Genomic DNA, 27,797 nt, shown 5'->3' with positions numbered 1-27,797 from the left:
CCCTAGTTTACCGCATTTATACTTTTGTTTTTATTCTCTCATTGTACTCAACATTGTATATATTTGTATATATTTATCCACTGGAGTTTTAGTCCAAGTGGGAGTATTGTTGAGTTGTATGTCCTAAAAATTGTCATTTGTAAAGTTAAAATATATTCTATGTTAATAAAGATGTTATTCAACATTTCTTCAATAAAGTCGTTATTGAATCTATAAATTGCACTTATAAAGTCTAAATCCAATAAACTAAGATCCATGGCTATTATATGAATACTTAAACTTTATGTGGAGACATAAAAGTGGATCAGGTTCGAGTAAATAGTCAAAATGATCTATAGTATATGAATAAGGTTGGGTGCCTTATCCTGGTAACACTATTAGATGTGACCCACTCTGTAGTTGTTACAATTTGTTGTAAGGTGCTACAAGTGAAGTGATCCTGATTCATTCATGTATTGACATGAGGAGTGACGGTGTCCTATGCAATGAGTTTGCATAAGATCGGACTAAGAAATAAGTCACTCTTACTTTATAACATTGTTTACTGTTTAGGACTGACTATTTCGCTTAGATGACCTAGGTAACTCGATCTTAATCTTAAGCTAACTATGAACTCCTGTTTATTCATGATTATCCTTAAATTTGTATAGGTGAGGCAACAACGTTGACTTTATAAGCCTCCCATTTTAGGGGTAAGACCGAGTAAATAATTGGGGATATAGGGTGCAATAAGAAATTCACTCCTACCCAATTTAGGGATAGGAGAAAGATTGTTCTCTTAAGTACTGAATCCAGGTCTTGAACAAGAGGGCCCACCCTCTCATTGGACTGAGAGGGATCCAGTTTAGTGATTGGATCACAAACCAAATGTTCATTAGAGGATCAGTAGAATTTAAAGAGCAAGATGTAATATCGGAGATAAAACAACATATTTGCCCAGCCATTATTACGAGCAGCCAGTGAAAGGTCGACTTACTGATTATGGTTAAATCAAGTGGACACAAATATATGTACAGTGAGGAGAGTGCAACTATCGAGCTATAGTGGTGTGACTTGATAGTTAACGGATATTGATTAATTTGGTTTAAAGAGTTTAGCCAATTAATCTTAAATCGTTGGAGTTCATGATCTGTAGGTCCATAAGGTCTCTCTACTAGCTCGTAAAACATGAACACCTTGAATTAATGAATTGAGTGAATTTGGAATGATATCAATTTGAATTGTTTAAATTAAATTTTAGTTTGAAAATGTTCAAATTGAAATTAGGGTTTTAATTTGAATTGCTCAAAATTCAAATTAAGGTTTGTATAATTATATTTGATATAATTAATTAAACGTTTAATTTATGAAATTAAACGAAATTGGAGAGTTTATAATATTTAAATATTGATTTAAATATTAATTACATGAATAGGATTCATGTTTTAAATTAAGTGTGTGATTAATTTAATATTTGATATTAAATTATTATTTAATTAATTAAATTTGTTTAATTAATTAAAATCCAAATTTGATTTTCATTTTGATTTCAAATTCAAAATTTGAAATGATTACTTAATTTTAGTTAATTGAGAATTAATTAAAATTAATTAAAGAATAAAATGGAAATTACATGAAAGTGGGAATTTCCTACTTCTTGGTTGAAGGATAGATGTTCCTCCATGAATCATACACATTTTCCACTTTCTTCGTCAAATTGAAGTGTCAAGGTTACTGAACCCTATTTTCCTTACTTAGGTGTGTTTAAGTATATGATTACTATGTTAAGTAGGTAATGTGTGAAGTTTATGGCACAATGTAGGGAAACAAGGGAAGAAGAAGAAGAAAGTTTTGAGCCATGTTGGTTAAGCCTCGGGTGAATCATGTTGGGTAGAAGAGTAGCCAAAATTGATAAGTATGGAATCTAGAAGAAAGCTTTGGCGTGGAAAGAAGGCATGGGCGATGAGTTTGGCGTTGATGTTAGGCGAGCCATGAAAATGACTAAGTGTGGGCCGAATGGCTTGAGGTTTGGCGATGGCAAGGCACGATGACGTTGGCTGAACATGGTCAAGTGCTGAAGATAAGTTTAACAACCTAATTATTGTTTAAGACAACCAGCTGAGTGGGTTAGCAAGATAATATCATATAACGGGAAAGGTGGCAACTTAAAATTTCATGCAGTGAGGGCAGTCAGTGGTATAAAAGGAAAAGAGAACTTCTGAAGCTTGGTTTGGACGATTCCCTTGGGAAAATTGAGAGGTTTCGGTGTCATTGGAAAGCTGAAGGAGTCTATTGTCTGTGGTTGGGTGGCTGGAAGGAGATCTCGCCGGAAGAAGGCCGGAAAAGGAAGAAATTGATGAAGGGTTCAGTTCTCAGATGAATCTGAGCCATCGATGAAGAATTGAGGCTTCATATCAAACCACGAGGATTTTTACGCTGAAATTTTAAATTAATGTTGCTAACACCATTATAAGAAATTTTTTAGAAGGATTTTTTTGTAAGATAAGGTTTGGAATTTGAGTGATATATTTTGGAAAATGAAATTGGAAATTGTTGAACAAGCAGGAAGCTGCTTGAATTGGTGCCAAAGGTGAAGATTTGAAGTTCCAGATCGAACCACAAGAATTTTTAACCTGAAAATTTTAGGTAATGTTGTAACTAAATTTTAAACAACTTTGTGGAAGGAAATTTCTTAATATGAGGCCTGAAATTCGAGTTATATATTTTTGAAGTCTAAACTGGAAAATTGTTGAACAAGCAGACAACTGCTTGAATTGGGGCCAATGATGAAGGTTTGCAGCTCTAGATCAAACGACGAGAAATTTTGAGCTAAAATTGTAAGGTAATGTTGTTAATACAATTATATACAGTAGAAGGAAGTTTCTTGAGATGAGTTTTGGAAATTTAGTTATGAATTTTCGAAGTTGAATATGGAATTTGATAGTCAAGCAGGCAGCTGCTTGGTATGAGTAAGCTAACAGCTCGATCGGAAGGAGACTGCGGGTGTGCGGTGATGCGTTATTTTATGCGATGAAATAATGAAAGGGTTGCGTTGGTGGAAAATGCGTTGTGCAAACAAGTTTTCTCAGCAGGACCCAAGTATAAATCCTACTGAGTTTCCTGGTAAGTCCAGGGTTGAACTCAAGGACTAAGAAAAATAATATGCAATAGTAATTTTTAAGACCACTTTGCGGTAACATATAAATTAATGGTTTGGTTGGTTTATTGTTTGAAGTATAAAAAGTATGCGGTAGATTTGAGAAAAAATTGATTATGTGACAGATACACTGAGTATGCGGATGAACGGGTTGAGAAGGTCTTTAGCTAGCATTTCCCGAGAATGCATTCAAACTATGCGATCATGCTACACTCATGCGACAACAAATCATTTTCCAATGCAAATGCGGTAGTTTCTAATTCTAGGACGCATGCGATGAATGCGATAATGTCTATAGAGCTTATTCCTAAGTCTCTACTTCTTACCTATGCGATGGCGCAAGATGCACAAAAGGACAAGGTGACTGCATATAATCATAACCTATCTCTAGAATGCATGCGATGCGTTAATAGCAAACAACGCTTATTCCTAAGCTCCTATCTCTTGATTATGCATTTTTAATCTGACTCTCTCGAGCCTAGATTCTAACTTGAATTTTCCAAGCCTAGATTCTATCCTTCGATACCCTCCTGAGTATCTCTAATGGACGAATGACACATACATAATACAAGATAATCACATAGAATGAAGATCCCCAGTTATGCTAGCTAAGTGCTTCTCAACTCATTCGACAAATTTAGCTACTCATGCTAATATACAGAGATTGAACAGATATAAAGATGTAAATTCCATTTCTATAAATCAGTTCAGAGTACAAAATGACAATGGAAGATAAGGATAGAGAGCATGGTAGCAATTTCTTGCTTCCTGATGGCGGGAATTTGGAAGTCAATTTTACTCGACAACTAACTTCCCTTGGACGCGTTATGCGATGCATGTTCCTAAGATATGCGTTGATAGTCATGCGTCGATGGTCATGCGTTGGAATGAAAAATGCGTTAACAAATGTATGCGATGACCATTTGTCCTGCCACAAGTTTTCTTATGTTCACGCCAAGTATAACATGAACGCAAGTTTCTCGAGTAATCCGAGATCGAACCACAAGAAGAAATTCGATCTTTAATGTCGGTTTTAAACCGACATTAAAGGGCTTCAATAACACCAATAACACAGCCTTCAATGTCTGTTGCAACCGACATTAAAGCCTGTTTTTTTTATTCTTAACCGACATTGAAGCCCGAATCTGTCTGTTTTATCAATTATTGTCCATTTTTTAAAGTTCCCTTGCCAAATCCTTTTTTCGGTAAAAAAGTATAACATGACACATCATCATCAAGCGCTATGGCTATGACATATTATTCATGTATGGATTGTAAATCTATTACATTTAATCCTTAAATTCTGCTATAGAATTATAATTTAAAAGGCGTACAAAAATTCAGGTCTTGAAAACAAAAATTACAAATAATACAAAGATTATGATTTTACAAGGGCAACAAAATCTTCCGTGTAAGTTTCATTAGCCAAAGCTTTATCTGCTATGAGTTTCTTGTAACTAGAGCTCAAGCCACCCTACACCAAAATTCATTAAGAAAATGATGGTTATCTGTGTCTCTCAAGGACCCTCTTAGTTCCACATCAGAACCTTGTAAAAGAAACTACAACGTGATTCTAATCAAAAGAGATGAATTAAGAAAGAAGCTTTATAAGACTACCAACTTGAGCACCCCATAAAAGGTTGAAAGAGGGCAATAAATTGGGATGGCTCTTTACCTTGAAATATACGACCCTACCAAAAGAAAAAAGCATATGATAAGGAAATTCCCAAAGATAGAAACTATTTATCATGTATACTTTATGTTTATGGTACCTAAACAGGCCTCCCTTTCAACGAGTTGGACATTGTATTCGTCAACCGTGTAGCCATCTTTTGATCTTCATGAGATTTGAAATAATAAAAAATAGTTTAACAACAATAAACACATATATTTATGTACAAATGCACTTAAATATGTCATGATATGAAAATGTAAGGAATGAGAAAACATCCCTACACTTGTTTACAAGCAATTATTCTTTTATAGGAATCAAGAGTACTTTCATTAGATCAAGGAAACCATCTTCCATTATTCCCTTTCTTAGAGAATCAGCACTAGTTATTCAACTGAATTGGCAAGTGTACCACCACATTCCAAGTTTAAGTATGTAACTTACAATAGTTAGATTTTCTCAAAATAAACCCTAAATGCTAACTAACCTCGGCCAGGCGCATGGAGGGTTCTCCAAGATGCATTTTCTCCATAATAATGTTGTGAGTTGCCGATAATAAACTCTTCCTTCGCATCCTTTCCCTTGCCGATACTCCCATGGTAATCAGATCCATGTCAATAGTTCCTGAAAGTTTATTGCAAAGAAGAAAAATTGAAGTTAGGATATGAGTTAAGAAAACACACATCACAACACACAAGAACAATATCAAGTTCTAAAACAAAATTCTCTTAAACCTAACTTCTAGTAGAGAACCATACCTTGAACATATAAATTTATACAACACAAATTAAGCACCTACCTTCAAACGACGTTTTCCAAGAGGAGGCCGTAATTCTCCATATGTTGTGGGTAATACTTTATCATTAGATGACAAGTTTAAGAGTTTTAACAAATCACCTGTGAGACAAGTGCTATCAGAAACTAATAGAAGAATTTTACTTCCCACAAGTAAATCAAATATTTGCAATTATGGAGTCCATGCTTCTGTATTCATAGTGCTACTCATAATGCCGCTTTCCTGCTGTGTACATGCATGCCAAATCAATGGGCTAGATGTATAAGAGAAACCACAAAGCGCACACACCTATCAATATCAGATCAATAACAATAAAATATTTCTCTGAAACTTTGATGATTATTGACCTGATATTGATAGTTGTATGCCTTCTATGGTTTCTTTTATACATCTAGCCCATTGATTTAGAGAATATAGAGAGCACGAGTGTGAACTAAGGCACCATCAAATAAATGAAACTAGCATCATACACTAACCAAGTTTAGGGAGCATTGCACCAACAGTCTCTGGATCAACAGGAACTGGACATTCATACATATGTTGATTTCGGAAAGAGTGAAACAAAGGAGAATACGCTGATGATCTCTTTGGATCCAACAAAGAAATGCATACAGAAAGTGAATACACAAGGCCAGACTTTGAATGTGAATCTTCCAAAGCATGATCAAATATCCTTGCAACAAAACTGCATAAGAAATGATTGATAAGTCAAAACAACGATGACTTATCTACATACTACCATAAAAACTGAAAAATAAAGAAGCAGTTCTTAGTCAACCTGGGGCTAGAAAGTTTGGTAGCAAGAGCAGATGGGGCATTACGGGCTATAGCACATAATGTTTTTATCGCATTTGCATGAACCTCAGGCAGACTCTGATCCAAGGAGAAAAAAAATTAATATTATAACCATAATCACATTTATATAATATATGAAAGGCCAAATATTAATGAAACTTCAATTTGTCATGCACATTGAAACGTGCTATAATGTGATCAGGATACAGAAAACAGAAGTGCCAACTCATATGTAACAGTAACACAATCAAGATAACCAACTTCTGTCAGATTGCAAAAGTAATCTCCATTCAACAGAATAAATGCATAATCTGATTATATGAAACAGGTTTAGCCAAGTAAATATACCTTATCCGGTGTCATGCCAAGCTCTCTCTTGAACACTTCACACACTTGATTGTATGGGGATACTGGACATTTGTTCAACGTATATTCTCTCATTATCTGGACATATTCTTGGGGCACCAAATACTCCTGCATGAGAAACGAGGTAAGGTAAATTAACAACTGTAGGCCCATCTTCTTTTTCATCACATGCTCAGAGATGTGGATAGAAGGCGTACCAACTGACCAATATGTTGACCAAGCTTGATATATATTCCTCCATTTTTGAAGCATAATTCTTGAATTCTACGTGCAGATCTAAGGTGAACTTCATGCTTAACTTTTTCCCTCTCATCACTCCCTTCGGGTAATCTTCATAGTGAATATTCATAATCTAGAAAGAGAAGAGTGATGCCGGTTCAAAAAAATAGATTCAGGGATCTGGTCATTCGTATAAATCTAAAATTTACATCTCCGAACATATTGGAATTCAACCCTTGAACAAACTACTCAAATCTCATGAAGTCAATGCCAATAATTGACAGAAATAGCCAATTTAAACATATTCTTCCAAGAAAAAGAAATAGATCTCAAGAGTTGATATCAATAGATATAGCCAATTACATATCTCCAACTCTTCTAACTCCATATAAACCATCTCTCTTACTTTTATACTTTATAATAACTTGAGATTCTCACTTCTTTCCAAACATATTCTCCTCAATAAACCAAATACAAACAACAACCTCCATTCTAAAAGAAAGGAAAGAAAGCAAAGCACCATACCAATCTGTAATAGTGTGAAAGCAAAGCACCTAATCTGAAAATGGGACCTTCAAACAATAGCAAAAATGGAAGAAAAAATGCTCCAAAACCCAACACAACAAACATAATAAAATCAAAGAGCTCACCTGAAATGTTCCATTAATGAAAGCTCCCCTAGATTGAACATAATAAAATCAGAGAGCTCACTTGAAATCGGACACAAAACTCACGTGACTAGCTCCAGAAAACCAACGATAGCCTACCTGAAATTGGACAACGCCAAGCTCACCTGAAACCTGAAGGCAACAGTGAAGACAACCCCACCTTCAACAATGGAATGAATGGTTGGGCTTCGACGGAATGGATGGTGGATCTCCTAGAAGAAGACGACTAGATCTACTATGGCTATGTGTGAAGAACGCCAGATCTGCTATGGCTACCGATTGTGCTACGATTGTGAGGGCTACGTCAGATTGAAGGGGAAGTCGGCGAAAGGGAGGGTTTTTCAGGAGAAGAGAGGGAAATGAAAAAAATGGGGGGAAGTCGACAGATTGAAGGTTTAATGTTTGTTTGTTTGTTTGTTTTTTTTAAAAGCGGATCTTTAATGTCGATTTTAAACATTAAAGGTATACCTACAATGTCGATTTAAAACCAACATTAAAGATTCGCTTAAAAAAAAAAAAACAAAACCGACATTATACATCCAGTTTCACATTTTCCAACCGACATTAAAGGCCAAAATTCTTGTAGTGAACACAGAGACTTGTAACCATATGTTTGTGGTGATGTGCAAGGGGATATTGCTACGTTAATCCTACTCCTACTCCTATCTAACAGACAATGCAATGAGAATATGCATGAAAGGTAGAGATGCGACAAACCTTGACATGAAATAAATGTATGGGAAAATAGATAAAATACGGAGATGTTTTCATTGCAACCCTTAAGAGTGACTGTGAGGGCAACCCTAGTCAACGCAAGCCAATACGCTCATGCTACACTCATGCACGAAAAGTATTTTCCAATGGAAATGCGGTGCTCCTAAGTCTAGGACGCATGTGTTGAATGCAAAGTGTCCATAGAGCTTATTTCTAAGTCTCTACTATTTTCCTATGTGATGATGCAACTGCGGTGACCGCACTCAATCGTATCCTATCTATAGGATGCATACGATGGGTTAATAGCAAACAGTGCTTATTCCTAAGCTTCTATCTCTTGTATTATGTGTTCTAATCTGACTCTCCCGAGCCTAAATTCTAACCTAATCTTCCCAAGCCTAGATCCTGTTCTTAGACTACCCTCCCGAGTATCTCTAATGGACAAATGAAGCATACATACTACAAGACAATCACATGAACTTGGTTGATGCAAGGTTGTTATTATCCCTAGTGACATACATTGCTTAATGCGTCCAACCACTTACCCTCCCGGGCTATTGATTGTTGCTGACTTTACTCATAGACAAGCAATGCGTTAGCCTATAGACAGGCGTTGCAGCAGCTTCACACTAAGAAAATAAGATTACTCACACACTTGCGCAACGCACACCTCTTGGTGGGTTGCTACATGTTTCATATCCCTAATACACATGACTAAGTATGTAATACCCAAGCACTCCCACTAAGTGTTGTAATGAAAGTAAAGATGCTAAGCAAAGGAAATGGAGATGGAGTTGAAGGAAACAGAGAAGTGCATTGAAAATAGATTGTATTATTTCCTTAATTCAAAATGTCATACAATACAATATAGAAAAAGAAAGGAAAAGAAATGATCGACTGGAAGCAAAACTTTTCTTCCAGCAGATGTGCGTCAAGGCTGCCGGTGGTGCCATGGATGGGCAGAGGAGTTGACTCTATCGAGATCTAGCTCCGGTCGTGATTCAGAATGAATGAAGAAGGTGAAGAACTCTCAGCCATTTTCTCACGCGTTTTTCTGGATTGCAAGGATCCGCCCTAGGTGAACCTCAGGTGAAAACCTTGGATCCAATGAATTTTAGCTCATCGGCTTCTATTTATAGAGCTTGGATCGCTGACAGCATTAATTGGATTGCTCTGAGTCTAACGTTCAACGCGTTCATTCTTTCTGAACCTCTGCTACTAATGGCGTGGTAGGTGAAATGCCAACATCAGCTTTGGATTTTCTCGAGGTAGATGCGTTGATGCGTTCATTTCACTTACCTTGCATTGATCCATTAGTTTATGTTGTTGCATAGCCGCAATCATAAAATGGCCGCATTCGCTTAATACTACAACTCTACACGATGACCACAATTGCCTGACGAGCGCAATCGGTTGATCACCGTAACACCCATGCATTAATCGATGCGTTTGCCTTGCAATGGAGAGCTTCTCCGTATGCGATTGTCTATGCGGTGGTCCGATTTCTGTGTTTGCATTCATTTCCTGCATTAGCTACAAAGATAGAACATTGAACGCATAATTAACGTAAAATAACGGGTTAGCTGAGTTTCAACATGCTGATTGATGAAAACTCATATTCTCGTGAATTCCTATCATGATCGACGCATATTCTACCTAACAACCTTCATAATTCTAATTAAAAGGCCTAAGATGACATGCATTTTTGCATGTCATTACTTTACAAGGCTTTTACACTGTTAACTCTATTCTGCTCAAAAGATGTTCCTGCTTCCGCAGGAGTTGGCTCTCTCTCTGATCTCGATGCTTTCGGCACTCTTCCAAGTTCATTGGAATGATCTCTCGATAAAATCTCACTTCCCTCACTTCTGCCTTCTAAGTGAAAGAAAACTATGAACAAGGCTACTTCTATCTATATGGAAAATTATCTAACTGAGCGAACTCCTTCACTGAAGGTGGCCTTTGGTATTTATAGAGCTTCAGGGTGAAAGGCTTCTTCTCTTTTATGATTGCACTGATGGGATGACATTAATTCTCTGTCTGATGTGCTGAATATTTGTCACCGAAAAGTTGAGTGTACTTGCTACAGTAGTTTGTTAACAGCTTGTCAACTTAATTCAGAATCGACCGTCATCAACTTTCTGTCCCATCGTGATTTATTATGCTTTTCACTCAGATGCGCCAACTCTATGTGGTAACCTTCTTAAGCAAATAATCGCGAGCGTAATTTTTGATCGTTTAGCCTTGCGTCAACCCAATCTCTTAATGCGCTCGACCGTTTATTTCTTTGGATCGCATATTCTGCCTTGTGTCAACGCATATTCTGCACAAAAATACATAAGTTAACTGTTTTAATGCGATGGACGCATGCGATCGTAATATTGTGAACTTAATGCTTTTGGATGCAATATTGTATATTTTTATCATAGCAACCCTGCATTGTTTTATAACTTTGTGCTGTAATAACATGCATTTCTGCCCGTTATCACACCCCTAAATTTAAACAATGCTTGTCCTCAAGCATAAGCTAAAGATTTCATTTAGAAAGTCGATCGCCTTCTCTTTCCTAGATCTCTCAAGGATGCCTTATTCAAATCCTATACACCAAAATTTCCTTAATTTTTATCCAAGTCTCTTCTTATAATATTTTTAAAATTTAGGGACCGTAAGTTTAACCTTCAAAAGGACTTTACTAGATTCCAGGGCATCGCATGATTTATTTTATTAAAAAAACTTTTTCACTGGGGTCTTTTCAAAAGATTTTTATCCTTGCATATTTTAGATTTATTTTTTTATTATTATTTATTATTTTTTTATATGACCTTGCGCTGATCCAAGTGCCTATCTTTCGTTTTGGCTTGCCCCCATGTGTGTCATGTGGACTTCCAATTACAAGCAAGGCGCTCTTTCTCAGTCTAAACTCATGCCCATTTGGCAGTGGAGTTGCGATCATTTATTTATACGTTGATCACGATTCCTACCTTTGTTTTGGCTTGCCCCCCGTGTGTCATGCAGACAACCAACTACGAGTAGGATCAGATCGCAACGTTATGAATTTTTTTTTTTAGATAAGCAAGGCTAAAAATAGCAAGGTTGAAAAATGAATACCGCATCCCCAAATGTAAAATGCAGCAATGTTCTCATTGCTAAAAGATTGAAAGAAGTCATGCAATGTTCTTAGGATGTTTCGTAAAGGGTCAGTTTGAAAGAAAGCTAGCAGACCACTAACCTTTAGAAATATTTCATGAGGTAACTATCCTAAAATTAAGTTGACTCTAGTGTATACGAAAAAAATAGAAGCATGCGTTTCATCATTGAAATCATCATTGGCAAAGAGAAATCATGCGGTGACTTACTAAATTGATCAATGTTGAATGATTGTGGCAACTAAAGAGGATGCGATGATAAAATTTTCAAAATTAAAATGTGATGCGATAGTGCATAATTTGGAATAGAGTCAAGGAAAGATACAACCCCCAAATTTGCGCTGTCGCCCGCATTATTTGTGGACCCATCCTTCTTTACGGAAATCTGCTTTCTTTGGATTGCAGTGACGAAGTAAAGTAGTTGCGTCTTCGTGTAACGCTTTCACAATCATTTACCTTGATTATTTGGAAAGAAAACATTGAAAGGGTCAAATAATCATTAAAAAAAAACAGAGTTAAAAAATCGTTTACCATGATTGTTCAACACGATTGCATTTTTTTTTTGTATAAATATACGATAACAGATAACAAGGTAATGAAAGTTCATGAAGCATTGATATAAAAAAAGGATATTCAAAAGAATTGTGTACCTGATGAGGTTGAATCGCATAGTAACTCAGGGACTGCTTATTTCAAGCTGGACTTATTACTTCCACGATGGCTTTTTCTTCTTTTCTCGTCTTTTGGGATCTTGACTTCCTTAATCCGGAGCTTTTCCCTATTGACGTTCGTTACGATTTCCCCCTTGTGCACATCAATTTGATCGCGACCGGTTGAGAGGAATGGTCGTCCCAATATGATGGGCGCATCTTCGTCCGCTTTATAATCCAAAATGATGAAGTTTACCGACAAGATGAATTTGTCAATTGAGATTGCGGCATCTTTCAACTCTCCCTTAGGATGTATTTAGGATCTGTCCACAAGTAGAAGGGTCTTTGTCGTGGGTGTGAGTTTGCCCTTATTCAATCGTTTAAGATTGATAGTGGCATTACGTTTATACTCACCCCAAGATCGTATAGTGCTTGGCCACTGTAGACCCCTCCAATGGAGCATGGTATCGTGAAGATTTCTAGGTCGCACATTTTTGGTGGGATCGTTGTATTTTGCGTTACTGTCTCCATAGCGATCTTATCTTCATCCTTCTGTTTCTTTTTCAATTTTTGCAGGAATGGTGGTGGCTGGACTTCTTCTATCTCATGTTCAAGAGGCTTAAAGGTGGGCGAAACTTCTGGGTTCATCTTCTCGGGCTCTTCTAAATCATATGTCAACGGGTCCTCTGTTGTTGCCACATTCAAGTTGGTCGTGATGGGTTCCTCCCCTACTTCCGCTGTCATTTTTTTGCTTAGCAAGGAGACTGCTAAGCATTGTTCCTTTCCTATACCCCTAGTGTTGTGAGGGGGCTCAGTTAAGCTCGACAACGCTCCTTATGGTTTGTTTTTGAGTTCGCCCGCAATCTATCCTAGCTGAATTTCGAGATTTTGGATAGACGTTGCTTGATTCTGAAGCACTGATTCGTTCTTCTCAATATACTACTTCAGCAAGCTTTCTAAGGATGAAGATTGTGGTGCTGCGAACTGCTGGCTTGTTTATGTGTTGGACTGTTGGTTGATGACATGTAGAAATGCACGTCATCTTAGGCCTTTTACTTAGAATTATGAAGGTTGTTAAGAAGAATATGTGACAATCATGCTAGGAATTCATGAGAAAATGAGCTTGCATCATTCAACATGATGAATCTTGGCTAGCCCATTATTATGCGATATTATGCATTCAATGTTCTATATTTGTAGCTAACGCAAGAAGTAAACGCAAACGCGGAAACCGGACCACCGCATAGATGACCGCATGTGGAGAAATTCTCCATCGGAAAGGCGAACGCGTCGATCAACGCATGGATGTTTCGGTAATTACCCATATGCGTCCATCACATGGGAGTTGCACTCGTCAAGTGATTGCGGTCATCATGTAGATTTGCGGTATTAAGCGAATGCGGTCACTGAATGATTATGGTTATGCGATAATGCATACTAAGTGGATCAACGCAAGGTTGGTGGAATGAACGCATCAACGCATCTACTTTGGGAAAGTCAAAAGATAATGTTGACATTTCACCTACCACGCTATTAGTTGCAGAGGTTCCTTCGGGCCGAATGTCTGACTCAGAGCAGTCCATTAATGCTGTCGGTGATCCAAGCTCTATAAATAGAAGCCGATGAGTAGAATTCCAAGTAGTCCGGGGATTATCCCTGCAACCCCCAAGTAGTCTGGGGATTATCCCTGAAACCCAAAAAAATGCGTGAGAAGACGCTTGAGAGTTCTTCACCTCCTTCATCCATTCTGAGTGACGACTGGAGCCTTCGTGTAATGCCCCAGGCCCAAGATTTGGAATCCAGATTCGACCCCTAATGGCCTCGACATTCCCCTACGTCCCTTACGACTTGGCTATGTCATTCTCCCTTCCTCCCTTGCCTTGAATGCTTTTTTAGTAGTGAAAGTTGTCCCTATAAACCAACACGGGTCCTTTTAGCATGCTTTGTCCTCACTCACATGCATCCTAGGAAAATTCCCAAGAGGTCACCCAACATAGGATTGCTCCAAGCTAAGCACGCTTAACTTTGATTTTCTTATAATTGAGCCACCGAAAAGGAAGGTATTCATGTACCCCTCTTGAACTCAAGTCGTTATATGCCCACCAGCTTCCACTTGGTTCGTCCCCAAACCACATCTTACTGGGAGAGGATCTACTCTGATACCATCTTTAATGCCCCAGGCCCAGGATTCAGAATTTGGATTCGGCCTCTAATGGCCCCGACATTCCCCTACGACCTGGCTATGTCATCCTTCCTTCCTCCCTTGCCTTGAATGCTTTTTTAGAAGTGAAAGTTGTCCCCATAAACCAACATGGGTCCTTTCAGCATGCTTTGTCCTCACTCACATGCATCCTAGGAAAATTCCCAAGAGGTCACCCAACATAGGATTGCTCCAAGCTAAGCACGCTTATCTTTGAAGTTCTTATGATTGAGCCACCGAAAAGGAAAGTGCACCTTGTTGGTATAGGTAGTAACTTTTAATTCTTTTAAGCCTTTCCTAATCATACTTTCATGTCCTTAGGATCCCTCTCATTCAGATGTGATATTGGTTCATTCATATACCCCTCCTGAACTCGGGCCATTACACTTCGACCGGAGCTAGATCTCGGGAGAGTCAGCTCCACGGCCCATCCATGGCACCACCGACAACCTTGATGCACATCCACTGGAAGCAAGTCTTTGCTTCCAGCCGGTCATTTCATTTTCCTTTCTTTTCTTATATTGTATTGTATACATTTTGTGATTAAGGAATTAATACATTTTGTGTTCAATACATTTCTATGTTTCCTTTGATTCCATCTCCATCTTTTTTACTTAGCATCTTTAAATTCATTGCATCACTTAGTGAGATTGCTTGAGTATCACATACTTAGTCATGTGGATTAAGGATATGAAGCATGTAGCAAACCACCGAGAGGTGTGTGTTGTGCAAGTATGTGAGAAAACCTTATTTGCTTAGTGTGAAGCTGCGACAACGCTTGTCTATAGGCTAACGCATTACTTGTCTATGAGTAAAGTTAGCAACAACCAACTGTCTGGGAGGGTAAGTGGTTGGTCGCATTAAGCATTGTAAGTCATTGTTCACAAGGGATAGGAACAATCTTATGTCAGAAAAGTTCATGCGGTTACCTTGTCCTATAAGCGCTTCATTCATCATTTAGGCTTACTTGGGAGAGTAGTCTAAAAACCAAATCTAAGACTCAGGAGAGTGGATTGGAACGTATAGGCAAGAATGGGGAATTTAGAGATAAGCTCCATTTTCTTTCACACAGCATATGCACCCTATGGATGTGATATTGCATGCATCCAGGAAGTAGGATATGGTGGTTATATGCGGTCATCTCGACACTTATGCATACCCACTGTATACGTCCTAGATTTAGGCTTTTAGTGTGTGTAGCATGATCGCATGGCTTGCGTTGACTAAGGTTGCCCTTGCGGTCACTCTTAAGGGTTGCAATGAAAACATCTCCGCATTTTATCTATCTTTCCCATTCATTTGTTTCATGTTAAGAGTTGTCGTGTCTCTACCTCTCATTCATATTCTCATTGTGTTGTCTGTTAGTTAGGAGTAGGAGTAGGATTAATTAGCAACCCCTCCAACATTCTTTTATTTAAACCGCCGCATGCACATTACTACATTCATTGTGCTACAAGTCCCCGTGTTCGACCTCGGATCACCCGAGAAACTTGCGTTCGCATTATACTTGGCGTGAGCACAAGAAAACTTGTGACAGGACGTATGGTCATCGCATACATTTGTCAACGCATATTCATTCCAATGCATGACTATCTACGCATGACTATCAATGCATATCCTAAGAACATGCATCACAATTATATTACCCGTCATCATTGGTTCGCGAGAAAAATCCGGGTGACCCTTCTTTTTGCGCCACTGGTTGAAAGCTTTGTTGTTGATTTTTCCACGTGAAATTGGGGTGGTTTCTCCACCCAGGGTTGTACGTGTCAGAATATTAAAAAAAAACTTAACATGCATACTATATTCACAACAAGATTCAAAATTTAATTAAAACATACATCAACATGCATAATTAATTAAACACCCTAAAATGGATTGTTTTTGGCTCTTAAATTAAGCTAACAACTAAATTATTACAATAATAATTTGGTGTATTACAAAAAATCGCTCTTGAACCAGCTTCAAACACTCGAATCGACCCAAATCGACCCAAAAAATCGCTCTTGAACCAGCTTCAAACACTCTCAGACCGTCTGGACCAGCTGGTCAACGTTTGCAGGGGCGGTCAACGGATGCTGGAGCGTGGATCGACTGAAGCGGGCGGAGCACGCGAGTCAGATCCGGGCAGAAAATGCGGACACGAACAGGGGGCGACGAACCAGATTGGCACGAGGGTCGCGGGCACGCGACGTATGCAGCTGCTTCAAACCGGGGTTGGAGCGCTGCTCGGGTCGGGTCTGGGAGAAAATTTCGGGTCTGTGAGCCATTTTCCCTTCATTTTGAAGCTATCCTCTCTCTCGGAACCGAGTAATTACAATCTAATTTCAACTCTAATGACTCTAACAAATTTACAAACCCTTTTGATACATTAATGCTCATAAACATGTGAGCAATTACAAATTAATATTACAAAAAAAAAAAAACTTAATTTAATTGCCAAAACCTAGAAAACCATTTTTGTTTCCAATCTCAATTTTATCTAATTAATTGAAAACCCACCACATGCAATTGAGTAAAATTAAAACATGCTCTGATACCACATGATGGAAATAGGCATGTGCAGCGAAATGAGGAACAATTTTACTCTAATTGCATAAATTAAACATACAACCTTAAATAAAATTAATTAAGGTTTTTTTGAAATCTTACCTTTGAAGGTCCCGAACCTCCTCATCTCTACTCAAACACGAATTGGACAAACCACTAAAGCTGGCCTACTATCCTCTAGACTCAGAATCGAGTTGTGGGACCCATGGATGAAGAACCCGAGAGAGAGAAAGAGATGGAAATAGAAGAATGAATTTTGGGTTGTGTTTGGGTTTTTTTTCAGCCCAATTTTTAAAAACTATTGTTTGCAAAATATCAAAAAAGTTTTTTAATCCAAATTGAAAGCCCATATTTATAGAAAAGAGCGATGCAGAAATTGCATGAAACCAATTCATAAAAACCCAACAACTAGAATCCACTATCTAAGTGGGCTTAGTGTCTCCACTATAATCCACACTTAGCCCACTATTTTGTTAGTGGAATTATCCAACAAAAGTTTGGATTCCCACTAACTTTAGTCAAAGGGCAAAGTAGTCATTTTGTCAAAGTCAATCTTTGACCGAAAAGTCAACATTTTGACTTTTTATAATTTTTTTGTGTTGACTAATTTTGACCTCCCGAGCATGAATCCACATTCATTTCTCGAAATTCAAATAACATTTGACATATAAGGTCGGTCAAAGTTTGACTTTTCAAAGTCAAAAGTTGACTCTTTGACTTTTTACATTTTTGACCATTTCCATTATTTCCGAGCTTCCGAATATGAACGTGTTCATATTATTGATATTTAAATCACATTTAAATATTAAAGCTGTATCTCTAAACTGAAAAACCGACCACTATATCACATATACTTGTCGATTTCTCTCTCTTCACCTAATTCGAACAATTCAAATTATTCTATCATACTGTTCTAAGTTTATTCCATATAAGCTAGTAGGGGAACCTAATGGACCTATAGATCATGGGCTCCAACGATCTGAGATTAGCTGACTGAACTCTTTAGATGGAGCTAATCAACATTCGTTAACTCACGGGTCATTCCACTATAGTCTCGTAGTTGCACTCCCCTCACTATAGATATATTTGTGTCCATATGATATAACCATGATTAGTAAGCTAATCCTTCACAGGTTGTTCATAATCTCAGCTGGGTCATAAAAACCGTTTTACCCCCGAGACTACATCTTATTCTTTAAGTTCTACTGATCCTCTAATGAACAATTGGTTTAAGGTCCAACTTATAAACCAAACACCTCTCGGGCCAAGGAGAGGGTGGGGCCCCTTGTTCAAGACCTGGATTCAGTACTAAAGGGAACAATCTATCTACTATCTCTATAATGGGTAGGAGTGAATTTCGTCTTGCACCCTATGTTCCCAGCTATCCACCTGATCTTACCCCTGAAATGGGAGGCTTATTGGGCCAGCAATAATGAGCTGCCTTCACCTATGCAGATCTAAGGATTATTCTGAGTGAACAAGAGTTCATAATTAGCTCAGGATTAAGACTAAGTTACGTAGGTCATCAATTAACGAAAGAGTTAGTTTTATACATTAAACGACATTTAGAATGTAAAAAGTAACTATTTCATGGTCAGTCTTATGTAAACTCTTTACATAGGATGCCCCCATTTTCATGTCTCCACATGAATGGTTTAGGATCACATCGTTTTTACTAACTACAAAATGGGTTGCATCTATAGTGTTCCCAGAATAAGGCGCCCAACCTTATTCATATACTATAGACCATTTTGGCTATATATTTGAACTTGATCCACATTTATGTCACTATACAAAGTTCAAACTTAAACTTAATAGCCTCAGATCCTTAGTTTATTGGATTCATGAATATAGAATTTAAATTTACTAAAGATTTTCAATAACAACTTTATTGAATAAGAATATGATATTATAAATTACGAGTTTTAGGACATAAAATCCAACAGAATGTCTATGTGTTGAACTTATTATGCGTTTAGTTGTAGTTAATCATACACTTGTCACAAGTTTTCTTATAGTTTGCCAAGTATAAACAAACTACAAGTTTCTCGATGTGAGTTGAGGTCGAACTCAGGGATTTGTAATACGAGTATTTGGAATGTATATGAATGCGGCAGAGCTAAAATCATTAAAGTAGAGTAAAAAAAACATGCGATTAAATAAGCTACACGATGAAAGTATCTAAACAAGCAAAGAATGCTTCGAGTTTCGTTCTGGGAGAACTTAGATAGACAACCGCTTTAATGTGTGTAAAATGTATGGAGAAGGCAGAGTTTAGGGGAAATTAATGTCACATCCCTAAGTTTAACTTCAAGGATAATCTTGACTCGCAACATCCATTCATCGCACACCTCTTGGCGGCCAGCCACACTTGTGATATTTCTATGACGCATGAGCGATGTTGCATTGAGCATAATGTATTTCTATTTCTAGAAACACTTATTACTTTGTTTAGTGAGATCCAAAACTACTTACCTTTTCCGGAAGTTAGTCATAGTTGCTTGACTCAATGAGTGATCATAGGTAAGCATTTAAATAGTCATACACTAAGCAAACAGGATTAACATTTAAAGGTTCAACTTATTTCGTAGCATTAAGCTTCCTCCTTACCTCGTGAAGATTAATTACTCATGGTAAATGAAAAGGAAAAGGTAAAGATAGAGGAGATGATGAAAGTAGTCATGATGATATATAGATAGAAATAGAGTAGTTGTTTACAAAATGAATAATCTCTTAAAGTCACCATGCAATACAACAATAAAAGATAGTAAGGAAGTAATGGAAATGGCAGTTTTCAATAATTTCTTGCTTCCAATAGATGTATGTCAAGGCTACTGGTGATGAGATGGTCGTGGGAAGTGGAAAAGGTCCTCTCAGTTTTTTGCTTCAGTGAAGCTCCGATGATAGATCAGGGTGAAGTTTGAAGGTGGAAATTCTAAAAAAATACTCTCTGTTCTCTTTACTTGTGGTACAAGTATTGAGCCTAAAGGTCTTCTCAGGTAAAAATCTCAAATCTCAGACTCCTTCTTCATGGGCTTCAAGGCTCTACTTATAAAGCCATGCACTGACAATCGTTGGGATTCTCGCTCTGATCGATCGTCATCTCTAATGTGATAGGTGATAATGTCATCACTGCTATCACAATCAACATTCTGAAGTTATGGTAAAAGATCTACTGGAATTGGGTCAAGGATCCCAAGGCATGCAATCAAATATTTGTTCATCTGGTAGAAGCTCGATGCATGTGGACAGCTCCTACAATCAACTGCAAAATACACTTGGACGCAATTGAACTCATGATATGTGGTCAGCAGGAATTTTTAGTGAACTTCAGTGCAAGTTTATTATTCAGCATTAGTTCTTAATATAATCAATGCATATTTTTCTTATCTACCCTCATTATTCTAAGTAAAAGGCTACAATAACTTGTATTAACAATTGGCGCAAGATTTTATTCGTGATAATCCTATTTACCTTCGCCAAGGGCTCATCTTCAACACTAAAGCCCATACATAGGCAAAGGCTTATGATGGTCTAAGGAGAGAAGAGTTGTCCTCTAGGCTTGTCTAATATTTCTCATATTTGCGGTGCGATGAGGCGCCCAATGTCGATGAGGATGCCTTTTACGATGCAGTAGGCAGCCATTAGGCGATCCCTTGATACGATTTTACCATGCGTTGTGGGGATCAGCCGTTTCTTCACCAAATAGACCCACAACATCGCTTCTCAAAGTAATTGATTAGAAGCCAAAGTCCGGATGTCGTTTAGGGAGATCTTCCATTTGGAGTTAGTTTGGGCAAAATCTTCAATGCATCATCCATGTGATCAGTGACTTGACACCCTTATCAACTTGTTGCCGGATGCATCAGGGTTGCCTTTTAACTTGAGTAACTCATTGATCTTATTGGCGTTGAATGGCATACTGTGACTCGACATAGACACCACATCATCATCCTTATGCAAGTGACCATGGTAAAAGGCACGCACGATGTTTGGCATAACGATTGAGGGACTCTGACAGAAATCCTCCCATTCTAGCTCTATGATGATGCTGGTGATGTAGACAGGTAATGATGATTGTGCTGGGAAGAATCCCATTTCCAATAACATACCATTATCGTCCTTCTTCCCATTCCTTGTTGCTTTTTTTCCAAGAGATGACTCATCCATCTTCTTTTTGCCCTTTACCTGGCCATTTGAGTTGCTTAGGCACTCATCCATTATGCACCAAACTGTTTGATTTTCCTTTTCCTTCTCTTTCTTCTCTTTCTCCTACCGTTCTTTTACAATTCTCTTCTCCTCCTTTTGGCACAAAATTTTCTCCATCCTGCGTTCCTTTTCTTTCTTCTTTTCTTTTTCTCTCTTCTTCTTTCTCCTCTTCCATTTTTTAAACAAACTCTTCAGTCGCTGCCTTAATGCATTTATCTTCTTCTTTATTTTTCCACATTTCTTCTTTTCCCGCCACATTGTTGTGGTGGATTTCCTCATGATGCAGCCTTCTTGCTAGATCACCAGATGCGATAATCAGACAGGCTTTTTCCATCATCTTCACCTTTCTCTTTTTCTCTTTTTCTTTCCCTTATTTTTCTCACATGATGCGCTCAGCTAACCACACATCAGCTAGGTCTACAAATGACTCAGTTGTGGTGACCTCAAGACTAGTCACTTGTCCATCTGCCTTGGGCCTAACAACCTTTTCTTCTACTCCTCTTTTTCCTGACCTTCGGATGAAAGGCTCATGCCTATCATCCTTATCTTCTTCATCCCTTGGTTGAGCCGTAGATGTGGCCAACCTTTCTCAGGGAGCTTGATTTCAGCTTGTGATGTTGGCTCAGCAGACTGCATTGCTAATGGTCCTTCCACCCTTGCGGTGATGGACTACTCCTCGACTATTGGACGCTCGGCCTTGCGCCGACGTCTTTCTTCTCTTTTCAACTTCTTTTCTTCCTTCATTTTTTTCTTTTTTTCCTTCTCCTCTATGTCCATTTCCTTTTTCTCCTTAGTCTTCTTTTCCTTTTCTTTATTCTTCTCGACCAATTCCTCCATCACCGGCTTGATGGGTATCAGGGTGAACTTGCGCTTTTCTTTTAGGATACTTGGCCACAAGGCCTAACTCTTGAGGCAGCACCATTACTGCTTCATCCTAGTGCCCTTCTCTCCTTTCAGGTTGATTAACCACCCTAGCTTCCACCAAGCCACCATCTTTTTCGATGGTGCTTAAGATACTACCAAGCATTTCTCTATCGTCTTTCATCTTGAGTTCACTTTTAGAAGGAAGTGTTGGCATAACTGGTTTAGGACTAGGGGTGGGAACACTCTCCTTGCGCTATCCCTTGCGATTGTGTGATGAAGCCGAGATAGTTAGAGAAGAGATGGTTTTTGTCCAAAGGTCTTAGGATGGATCGACAGATGGGTTATCCTCTGTTGAGCTTGAGCTTGTCAGCTGACAGCGAGGAATGCTGCTTCTCTTATAGATGTAAGTGTTAAAGTTGATGGAGCAGAGGTGGTCGGCTGTGGAGGGAGGATTCTGGTGCCCTCAGAGGTGGGGTTGTGGGTATTTTTGTGCTGCAAAGCTATGGATTTCGACGAGGTATGGGGAAAATCAGGAAACAGAGATGATTGGAGAATGTAGAGAACTTGAGAGCTCAAAGAGGTTTTAAGGGTTTAAGGGATTAAGGATCTGATGAAAGTGGTAAAGAATAAAATGGAATGAATAAGGGTTTATAAAAGTTAAGCTTGAGAAGTGCAATCGTCGAGGGAAATGATGTCATTTCATGACATTTTACTAAATGCAAGTCAAACAAAAGGATGTTTTGTGAGACGACGCACTTGATTGCCCTCGAGAGTCAAATCGTCAGAAACCCTATGCATTCCATGCGTCGATTTTGATTGATTTAACTCATTGCATAACATCCAATATGAATGCATCATTCATTTGTCATTGCATCAAGAAATATTCAACGCATAAGATGAGAATTCAATCTCAAACATTCAAGCGAGGAAGTCAAGAAGCAGAAGTCCAAAACAATAAGAATCATATAAATCAAAGCTAGAAGTTAACTATGAAAGCATAGTAAAGTGGAGAAAACATCCCTGGAAAGGTTTGAGGGAAGTCGCCCATGGATTCATCAACATAGGTGATTAAGCTTGCCTGCCTAGGTCAATGGTTTCTTTATCAAGATACATAGAGCCTCCGTAATAGGGCTTCACACGCTACCCATTGACCTTGAAAACATTGCTTCCGTCGTCATTCATCAATTTTATGGCTCCATGTGGAAAAACTTCATGTACAATGAATGGCCTGGACCACCTTGACTTAAGATTTCCTGGGAAAAGATGAAGACGAGAGTTAAAAAGAAAAATTCTTTGGCCAACAACAAGTTCATTCTTATAAATCCTACTGTCATGCCACCGCTTAGTCCGTTCCTTATAGAGCTTTGTGTTCTTGTATGCGGTGAACCGCCACTATGCCAATTCATTCTATTGAAGTTTTCGAGCCTTATCTACGCTTGCCAAATCTAGGTTCAACTTTTTCAGGGCTCACTGAGCTTTATGCTCTAGTTTCAGTGGGAGATGGAATGCCTTCCCAAATACCAGTGCATAGTGGGACGTGCCGATGGGCGTCTTGTATACGGTTTTGTAGGCCCAAATAGCCTCATCCAGTTTCTACACTCAATCCTTTCGAGAGATGTTTACCACATTTTCTAATATGGATTTGATCTCTCTATTGAAAACTTCCGCCTGACCATTTATCATGGATGATATACGGTTGCGACCCTGTGTTTCACATTAAATTTTGTTAGCAAATTGGAAATAATACAGTTAATAAAATGAGTACCTTCATCACTAATCAACGCAATGGGCATCGTAAAATATGAGAAGATATTCTTCTTAAGAAATTTGGCCAGCATGGCCGCGTCATTCTTGGGACAGGAAATGAGCTCACCCCTTTTGGAGACGTAGTTGACTACTACCAGGATGTACCGATGTTCGTAAGAGGCAGGGAAGGATCCATAAAGTCAATGCCCCTATACATAAAATAGTTCTGCTTCTAGGATGGAAGTCAGTGGCATCTCATTTTTGTTTGATATGTTGCCTGTTCTTTGACATTGATTGCAACTGACAGAATGGGTGAGGGCATCTTTAAACAAAGAAAGCCAAAAGTAGCCGCATTGGAGAACACAACGGTCCTCTGTCACACCCCCTCCCGAGCCTTGTCCTCCAAACTCGAAGGAGGGCATAAAGACAGCTAATACCACCCTTTTTTGATATCAACTGCCCAACTTTTACCAACTCACAGATAGCTAATATGTATGAATTAACACTAATAAGTTTATGAACAATTACAAAGATTTATTGTTATACAATATTAGCCTAGTTATCCTAATGACTTTCAAATTAACCTGATCAGAGTCTCACTTCATGAGAGAGTAGCAGTTCCAGACCTTGGGGGACTTCTCCCAAAACGTTCTACTTTCGCTACCTTGGGGGTTGGGGGAGGGGGAATAAAAATAATACATGGAGAACATGAGCTACAAAGCCCAGTGAGTGGCGCCTTTGATAAGAAAATAGGTTTGATTATCAAAATTTATCTTTGGGAAAACAATTCCATAATAAAACAATTATCACATAACAGAATATAACCTCCCTAGCCTGTTAGCTGGATATTTTTGGCATGATCATGTATTTTCTTGGGTATTCCTGTAAATTCCCCAATATGAATGACGTGGAAACAATTCCAGTATCCTTATAGCCCACCAAATGTGCACATGTCAACAATATCTTGTTAGTCATACTCGGGAACGTTGAAAATCCCAGCTAGTTATACTGACAATCCTAGCCAAGCATCCACGTCGTATGCTAACTATATCCCGAGTACATCCCTAGTTTCCAATGCAAATCACAACAAGCAGAATAACAACAATCACAACGACCAATAAAATCTAGACAAACTTATTTCCCGATCATGCCAATTTTCCAAACATTACCAATATATATATATATAATTCAACATAATAAAAATAACCACTCACAGTTCGTTCTGATCAATTCCCTAAACAGCTCCTGGCTCGGATTACTGGAATTCCTCCTCTTTTCAAAGAAATTCCAAATTAGTCCATAATTCCTTAAAAAATTCTAGGTTTTGGAGAATAAAGAGCATTTATGGCTTAGAGAAAATTCTGCACAATAACATTAAGGAGTTGTGTATTGTTAGAGTTTCTCTGCAATGAGAATTGTGTATTTAGTGCATTCCCAAAGGGCCATGGGAAGGTCTTTATATAGAGAATAGCCAAACATCTTTCCCAATATATTTTCCTTTTCTATAATTAATTAAATAATATTTATTTAATTAATCAGACCATTTAATTAAATAATACTTATTCAATTAATTAGTGAAATTAAATAACATTGATTTAATTTGCATAATTAAATAACACTTATTTAACTTTGATTTGCACAATAATTAAATAATTACTTATACATTAAACCCAATTTAATGTATACATTTAATTATCATATACATCCCATGTATATGTAATTAATTTTTTGTAAATCTAATTCACTTGAATTACTTAATTTGAATCTTATTCAAATATTACTTTCCAATTTGATTATAGATCATATCCATAATGAATTATATATTAATCACACTAATATATAGTTTCCTCAAATTAAATTGAAAAATTCAAATTATCCCTCTTAAGTATCCTCTAGTGAGCTAACGAGGGGACTTGGCGAACCTATAGATCAGAAGCTCCAACGATATGAGATTAATTAATTAAACTGATTAACCAAGTTAATTAATATTCGTTAACTGTGGGTACACTTCGCTAAAGACCCACAACTGCACTCTTCTTACTACAGATATATTTCTGTGTCCATGGATACAGACGAATACCAGCAAGTTAGTCATTCACGAGTATTCGTAACTCAGGGTCAAATTGCCATTTTACCCTTGGGTTATCTTTAGCTCTTTAAGTACCAGTGCTTCTCTAATGAACAACCTGTTTATGGTTCAACCAATAAATAGAAACCCCTCTCAGGTCAATGAGAAAGTAGGGTCCTTTGTTTAAGTCCTAGAGACACCACTTAAGGGAACACTCATCTACTTATTCTCAAGGAGGGAAGAAGTGAATTCCATCTTATATGATTATGTTCTCAGCTCCCCATTTAGTCTTGTCCCCAAAACGGTAGGCATATTAGGTCAATGATCTGGCCACCCTCACCCATGCAAATCAAAGGACAATCCCTCGTGAACTCCCGAACAGGAGTTCATAATATACTCAAGATTGAGACTAAGTCAGGTCATCCTATTGGAATAGGAACGAAACTAGCCAATGGTGTTACATCTAGTGGTTACTATTTTGTGGTCCAGTCTTATGCAAACTCATTGCATAGGATACCTCTACTCGCGTATCACCTACACGAATGCGTTGGATCATTACATTTGTATCAAATACAAAGTGGCCGTATCTATAGTGTTACCAAGATAAGGTACCCAGCTTTATCCCTATACTATAGACCCTTTAGGCTGTATCTTGAACATTGATCCCTGTATGTCTCCACATACAGTTCAAGAGTTATAAAACAACCTTGGATGTTATTTTATTGGATTTAGAATTATTAAGACAAAATAGACAACAATACAAATAATAACATTTATTGACTTAACATATATAACGCTTTATTGATGACAATCAATTAATAGCATTTACTATCTACGAGTTTTAAGGCATAAAACACAATAAACTCCCACTTGAACTAAAACTCTAGTTAGTGGGTTGTACACAATCCAAAAAAAGGTAGGATAATGCTAAATACAATAAACTAGAGCATCCATATACCCATTACACATCTCCCACTTACCCTAGATTATACATTGTACATGTCTCGTAGACCTAGATTCTCTAGATGTCCCTCAAACACTTTAGCTAAGAGATCCTTCGTAACTAGATCAACAATGTTGTGCTTTGAGGCAATCTTTGTGACGATCACATCTCCCCTTTGCACAATCACCTGTATTAGGTGATACATCCTCTCGATATACTTTCCTCTTTATGATTGCGAGGTTCTTTAGAGTTTGCTACTACCCCATTGTTGTCATAGTATAAGGTAATGGGCAAGTTTATACTTGGAACCACTTCCAAATCACTCAGGAACTTCCTTAGCCAAATTGCTTCCTTTGCTGCTTCACAAGTAGCTACATACTAAGCTTTCATAATGGAATCCGCAATGCATCCTTGCTTGATACTACGCCATACTACAACTTCCCTGTTTAAGGTAAACACTGATCCTGATGTGGATTTCCTAAAATCCTTATCTGTTTGGAAATTAGAGTCGGTGTATCCTGTAATGATCAAATCCTTAGTTCCATACACCAGCTTGTAGTCCTTCATTCTCTTAAGATACTTAAGGATGTTCTTAACTGCTGTTCAGTGGTTTAACCCACAGTTGAGGCATAGGGAATACATCTCATATCCTCAACTTCTTGAGGTGTCTTAGGACACTATTCCTTAAACAAGTGAACCCCATGCTTGGTAGGTAATAAACTCATCCTAGAGTTCTGCATCGAATATCGAGTCAACATTTTATCGATGTAAGTTGCTTGAGACAGATCTAGCGTTCTGTTCTTGTGATCCCTGATGATTTGGATCCCAAGTACATACTGTGCCTCTCCCAGATCTTTTATTTGGAATTGGGCTGCCAGCCATTCCTTAATGTTAGTAAGGTATCCTACATCATTCCCAATGAGTAGGATATCGTCCACATAAAGTATTCGAAAAGCTACTTTATCGTTGATGATTTTCTTGTAGATATAAGGTTCATCAACGTTTTGATCAAAATGAGAAGATTTGATCGTTGTATCAGATCTAATGTTCCAAGA

At 37.9% G+C, this 27,797-nt stretch overlaps 1 protein-coding gene across 1 annotated transcript; it reads right to left on the bottom strand.

Annotated features, from left to right (window-relative positions):
* Positions 1–5,580: 5,580 nt before the first annotated feature.
* LOC120076152 lies at positions 5,581–6,817 on the bottom strand. Its single transcript, XM_039029923.1, has 5 exons — positions 6,811–6,817; positions 6,607–6,710; positions 6,383–6,477; positions 6,081–6,289; positions 5,581–5,705 (listed from the first exon to the last, which is right to left on the bottom strand). The coding sequence occupies exons 1-5, from the start codon at positions 6,815–6,817 to the stop codon at positions 5,596–5,598; spliced, it is 525 nt and encodes a 174-aa protein (XP_038885851.1). The 3' UTR covers positions 5,581–5,595.
* Positions 6,818–27,797: the final 20,980 nt, after the last annotated feature.

Source organism: Benincasa hispida, chromosome 4 (genome assembly GCF_009727055.1).
Source record: "Benincasa hispida cultivar B227 chromosome 4, ASM972705v1, whole genome shotgun sequence".
NCBI classification, from domain to species: domain Eukaryota; kingdom Viridiplantae; phylum Streptophyta; class Magnoliopsida; order Cucurbitales; family Cucurbitaceae; genus Benincasa; species Benincasa hispida.
This window is presented reverse-complemented; position numbering and strand designations above follow the sequence as displayed.